This window comes from Amphiprion ocellaris, unplaced genomic scaffold (assembly GCF_022539595.1).
Source record: "Amphiprion ocellaris isolate individual 3 ecotype Okinawa unplaced genomic scaffold, ASM2253959v1 Aocel_unscaffolded236, whole genome shotgun sequence".
Classification (NCBI taxonomy): domain Eukaryota; kingdom Metazoa; phylum Chordata; class Actinopteri; family Pomacentridae; genus Amphiprion; species Amphiprion ocellaris.
This window is the reverse complement of record NW_026559407.1, coordinates 26,486-32,363: the sequence shown is the minus strand read 5'-3', so window position 1 is coordinate 32,363 and position 5,878 is coordinate 26,486. Positions and strand designations below refer to the sequence as shown.

General features: G+C 46.1%; 1 protein-coding gene across 1 annotated transcript; it reads left to right on the top strand.

The window, feature by feature from the left end:
• The first annotated feature begins 567 nt into the window (after positions 1-567).
• On the top strand, positions 568-4,966 carry LOC129347255 (NLR family CARD domain-containing protein 3-like). The gene is made up of 5 exons (XM_055008813.1): positions 568-1,018; positions 1,201-2,986; positions 3,064-3,237; positions 3,537-4,683; positions 4,834-4,966. The coding sequence occupies exons 1-4, from the start codon at positions 808-810 to the stop codon at positions 3,748-3,750; spliced, it is 2,385 nt and encodes a 794-aa protein (XP_054864788.1). The 5' UTR covers positions 568-807; the 3' UTR covers positions 3,751-4,683; positions 4,834-4,966.
• The last annotated feature ends 912 nt before the right edge of the window (positions 4,967-5,878 follow it).

Sequence of the window (5,878 nt, the reverse complement as noted above, 5' to 3'; positions counted from 1 at the left end):
GATCTGAAGCATCCAGCTCTGGGACCAGGGACACTCGGAGAAAGGACACAGAAAGAAACAGAGTGAATGTAATGCAATAATGGTATATATAGTAAATACATAGGTAGTTAGAGAAGGGCTCAGTGCATCAAGAGAGGTTCCCCAGCAGTCTAGGCCTATAGCAGCATAACTAGGGGCAAACTAAAGGGACGTCAAGAGGGGAAGTCAGATGTGCAAAAGAAAACACCAGCTCACCCCGTCAGGGTCCCCCAGTCAGTCCTAACTATAAGCTTTGTCAAAAAGGAAGGTTTTAAGCCTGGTCTTAAAAATAGAGAGGGTGTCCGCCTCCCGAACCCAAACTGGGAGCTGGTTCCACAGGAGAGGAGCTGATAACTGAAGGCTCTGCCTCACATTCTACTTTTAGAGATTCTAGGAACAACAAGTAAGCCTGCAGTCTGAGAGCGAAGAGTTCTGCTAGGATAATATGGTACTATCAGGTCTTTAAGATATGATGGAGATTGGTTGTTAAGAGCTTTATATGTCAGAAGAAGGATTTTGAATTCTATTCTGGATTTAACAGGAAGCCAATGAAGAGAAACCAGTATAGGAGAAATATGATCTCTCTTGCTAACTCCCATCAGTACTCTGGCTGCAGCATTTTGGATCAGCTGTAGATGTTTCAGAGAGCTATTGGGACAACCTGATAATAAGGAATTACAGTAGTCAAGCCTAGAAGTAACAAATGCATGGACTAGTTTTTCTGCATCCATGATTTGACTCTGATGGACTCATTGACACATTTCTCTGTTCCAGCTGCTGGAGGACAACATGGTGACTTTTGTGAAGAAGGAGCTGAAGAAGATGCAGAAGGTTGTGAGTCCAGATTACCCAGAATGCTTAGAGAGTCAGAGGGAGGATGAGGAGGAGTTGGAGGGTGATGATGAAGAGCAGAGGAGCAGCAGAGAGATGTTTCAGCAGATTACAGTGTTGTTCCTGAGGAGGATGAAGCAGGAGAAGCTGGCTGACTGTCTGCAGAGCAGTAAGAGGATTTGTGTAAAGACTGAAGCTGCTGATCAACAGAACATTTACTAAATTCTCAGAATATCTTCACACAATCAGTCTTTAGGGGGACAAACTGTCACCTTCACTTTATTGCTACTTTGGTCCTTTAATATCCAGGTTACTTCTACTTCACTCTTTCTTTCTTGTGTTTTCATTCAGAATTTCCTGCTGGAGTTTGTGGACGTGAACTAAAATATGGTCTGAAGAAGAAGTTCCAGAGAGTGTTTGAGGGCATCGCTAAAGCAGGACAGCCGACCCTCCTGAATGAGATCTACACAGAGCTGTACATCACAGAGGGAGGGACTGCAGAGGTCAATGATGAACATGAGGTCAGACTGATTGAAGCAGCATCCAGGAAAGCAGACAGAGCAGAAAGAAGCATCAGAGCAGAAGACATCTTTAAAGGCTCACCTGGAAGAGATAGACCAATCAGAACAGTGATGACAAAGGGAGTGGCTGGCATCGGGAAAACAGTGTTAACACAGAAGTTGACTCTGGACTGGGCTGAAGACAAAAGCAACCAGGACATCCACTTCATGTTTCCATTGACTTTCAGAGAGCTGAATGTGCTGAAAGAGAGAAAGTTCAGCTTGATGGAACTTGTTCATCACTTCTTCAGTGAAACCAAAGCAGCAGGAATCTGCAGCTTTGAAGACTTCCAGGTTGTGTTGATCTTTGACGGTCTGGATGAGTGTCGCCTTCCTCTGGACTTCCACAACAATGAGGTCCTGACTGATGTTAGAGAGTCCACCTCAGTGGATGTGCTGCTGACAAACCTGATCAGGGGGAAGCTGCTTCCTTCTGCTCGCCTCTGGATAACCACACGACCTGCAGCAGCCAATCAGATCCCTCCTGACTGTGTGGACATGGTGACGGAGGTCAGAGGGTTCACCGACCCACAGAAAGAGGAGTACTTCAGGAAGAGATCCAGAGATGAGGAGCAGGCCAGCAGCATCATCTCCCACATGAAGAAGTCACGAAGCCTCCACATCATGTGCCACATCCCAGTGTTCTGCTGGATCACTGCTACAGTTCTGGAGGAGCTGCTGAGAACCAGAGATGGAGGAGATCTGCCCAGAACCCTGACTGAGATGTTCATCCACCACCTGGTGGTTCAGGCCAAAGTCAAGAAGGTCAAGTATGATGGAGGAGCTGAGACAGATCCACACTGGAGTCCAGACAGCAGGAGGATGATTGAGTCTCTGGGAAAACTGGCTTTTAATCAGCTGCAGAGAGGAAACCTGATCTTCTATGAGTCCGACCTGACAGAGTGTGGCATCGATCTGGAAGCAGCCTCAGTGTTCTCAGGAGTGTTGACACAGATCTTTAAAGAGGAGAGTGGACTGTACCAGGACAAGGTGTTCTGCTTCATCCATCTGAGTGTTCAGGAGTTTCTGGCTGCTCTTCATGTCCATCAGACCTTCATCAACTCTGGAATCAACCTGCTGGAAGAACAACAACAAACAACCTCCAACAAACCTGATCCAACAGTTTTCTACCAGAGAGCTGTGGACGAGGCCTTACAGAGTCCAAACGGACACCTGGACTTGTTCCTGCGCTTCCTCCTGGGTCTGTCACTGCCGACCAATCAGAATCTCCTACGAGGCCTGCTGACACAGACAGGAAGTAGCTCACAGACCAATCAGGAAACAGTGAAGTATATCAAGGAGAAGATCAGTGAGAATGTGTCTGCAGAGAGAAGCATCAGTCTGTTCCACTGTCTGAATGAACTGAAGGATGTTTCTCTAGTGGAGGCGATCCAACAGTCCCTGAGATCAGGACGTCTGTCCACAGATGAACTGTCTCCTGCTCAGTGGTCAGCTCTGGGCTTCATCTTACTGTCATCAGGAGAAGATCTGGACATGTTTGACCTGAAGAAATACTCTGCTTCAGAGGAGGTTCTTCTGAGGCTGCTGCCAGTGGTCAAAGCCTCCAAGAAAGTTGTGTAAGTGGTTGGAGACTGAAGATCCTTTTTCCTTTTGCTGCAGTTTCATCAGTATAATCTGCTTTTTGTCTCTTCAGACTGAGTGGCTGTAATCTGTCAGAGAGAAGCTGTGGAGCTCTGTCCTCAGTCCTCAGCTCCCAGTCCTCCAGTGTGACAGAGCTGGACCTGACTAACAACAACCTGCAGAATTCAGGAGTGGAGAGTCTTTCTGCTGGACTGGAGAGTCCACACTGTAAACTGGAAGCTCTCAGGTCAGGACTCACACTTTGAAACTGATGTGATTTCTATCAGTGGATAAACAGCTAAACTGAGTAGAATCATTTCTGCTGATGGGATTCATCAAATGAGCTTTTACTGAACTTGTGCAGGACTTTGTCAGGGTTTATTTTTGACATGATTAAATCCCACTAATCATTGTTGAGATTGTTGATTTGCTTGAGACACATGAAATGTGCAGCAAAATGTAGCTGAAAGAGAAAGAAGTAAAGAAAGAGTGAGAAACATCCATCCAAGTGTTGTCCATCAGGTTTGTGTTGTTTTGTGTGTGCAGGCTGTCAGGCTGTCTGGTCACAGAGGAAGGTTGTGCTTCTCTGGCCTCAGCTCTGAGCTTCAAGCCCTCAAATCTGAGAGAGCTGGACCTGAGCTACAACCATCCAGGAGACTCAGGAGAGAAGATGCTGAGAGCTAAAGTGGAGGATCCAGACTGTAGACTGGAAACTCTCAGGTACAGACAGACAGACACTCTCAGGAAACTATCATCCTAGTGTTGCAGGCCAAGCCTGCTCCTTTCCATCGGTAGGTTTCAGGGTGTGTGAGACGTCAGAGGAAGTGCTGCAGCGGTAGGAAGGAAGAAGAACAGTGAAGCTGAAGAAGGGTGATGTTTAGGTGCAGCTGCAGTCACAGCGCATGTTATGGTCCAAACAGAGAAGTAGATCCAAGTGTGTTCTGGAGAAGCTGAGTGTGTGTACAGTGTGCTGCAGAGCTTGAATAAAGTTCCTCGTTCTCCACCGCAGAGTTGGGTCCGGACTCTGAAAACAATTTGTTACCAACAGCGAGCCACGCTAAGCTAAGTGAGCTAGCGTTTACCCGAGGCTGTTAAACTACGGTTCAGAAGACAACAAAACCAGGTCGGTAACACTAGCTTAGCAGAAAGACTGGAAACAGGGTAAACTGTTAGCATCGCTTAGCACAAAGACAGAAAGCAGGGTAAACTGTTAGCCTAGCTTAGCACAAAGACAGGAAGTAGGGTAAACTGTTAGCCTAGCTTAGCTCAAAGACAGGAAGCAGGGTAAACTGTTAGCATAGTTTAGCTCAAAGACAGGAAGCAGGGTAAACTGTTAGCCTAGCTTAGCTCAAAGACAGGAAGCAGGGTAAACTGTTAGCCTAGCTTAGCTCAAAGACAGGAAGCAGGGTAAACTGTTCGCCTAGCTCCATGAACAGAGGAAGCATAAATGAGTAAAGCTGAATAATGAGTGTAAACTGAGCTGGAACGTGACGAGCACAGGACAGGACTTTAGAGATGCTGCATTCAGGTGTCTGTGTCTCCATGTTGGACTGGTCCTTTATCAGTGGAACAGTGTGAGAGCCATGTAACGTCCATGTGTGCTGCTGAAAGAGTCGCTGCTGCTCTGACCGTCCTCCTCCTTTCAGGGTGACGCCTGCTGGAGTCCGATGGTTGACACCAGGTCTGAGGAAGTGTAAGTGTGTTTTAATGGATTGATGGAAACAAAGCAGCACATTCAAGCATCTTCAAAGTGTCACATCTCTGAGGTCATCATCAAAGGTTTAATAATGATCACATGATCCATCAACAACTGCAACTGTGTTGTGTTTGTTCTCTCCATCAGATTCCTGTCAACTCACAGTCGACACAAACACAGTACACAGAAAACTAAAACTGTCTGACAACAACAGGAAGATGACACGTGTGGAGGAGGATCAGTCGTATCCTGATCATCCAGACAGGTTTGATCGGTGGGCTCAGCTGCTGTGTAGAACTCGTCTGATTGGTCGCTGTTACTGGGAGGTCAAGTGGAGAGAAGTGGTTCATATATCAGTGAGTTACAGAGGAATCAGAAGGAAAGGAGGCAGTTATGATTGTTGGTTTGGATTTAATGATCAGTCCTGGAGTCTGCGCTGCTCTGATGAAGGTTACTCTGTGTGTCACAATAACAGTCAAACATCCATCAGGTCCTCCTCAGTCTCTGACAGAGTTTCAGTTTATGTGGACGTTCCTGCTGGAACTCTGTCCTTCTACAGAGTCTCCTCTGACTCTCTGATCCACCTCCACACCTTCAACACCACATTCACTCAACCTCTCTATCCTGGATTTGGGTTCTGGTCCAAGTCTGGTTCCTCAGTGTTTCTGTGCTGAGTTGAGTCTCCAGAGTCTCATCCTGGTAGAGAAACAGTGTTGAACAGATAGTTGAGTCTCTCCATGACTCTGTCCCTCAGAAACATGTTTTCACATTCATGGATTAAATCTGTTTCTTTATGAAATCCTTCTAAATGATTCCTTGTAAACTTGTTCCTCTTCAAAGATGGAAGTTGTGATTATTCCAGGAGCCAAATGTGATGTTTGCGTCTTTTTCCAGTCAAATGTTGAGAGTGAAAATCAGGATGTGGTGTTTCCTCTGATGCTCACTTGAACTAAAAGCATTTGAGCTGCACAAAGTGTGAAATGAGAGAGGAAGCAGTGAATCTACAAACTGCTGACAGACTTTCACACATTATTGTCCAGAGAAAATCAGGTTTTTGTGCAGCCAGACTTGATCCTGATTTGAGTGTTTCAGTCCTGTTCTAGTGATGAAATGAGAACTTCCTTCATCTTGTGTGTGATGGAGAAGAATAAAGGGCTGTGGCTAAAAATCCTGACTCTGAGTTCTTCATTAC

Bases quoted from the DNA above. Each gene is read 5' to 3' on its own strand.
- LOC129347255 (XM_055008813.1), top strand. From the start codon at position 808: ATGGTGACTTTTGTGAAGAAGGAGCTGAAGAAGATGCAGAAGGTTGTG. The intron at 1,019-1,200 runs GTAAGAGGATTT...GTTTTCATTCAG, and splicing joins GGCTGACTGTCTGCAGAGCA to AATTTCCTGCTGGAGTTTGT. The intron at 3,238-3,536 runs GTCAGGACTCAC...TTGTGTGTGCAG, and splicing joins TGTAAACTGGAAGCTCTCAG to GCTGTCAGGCTGTCTGGTCA.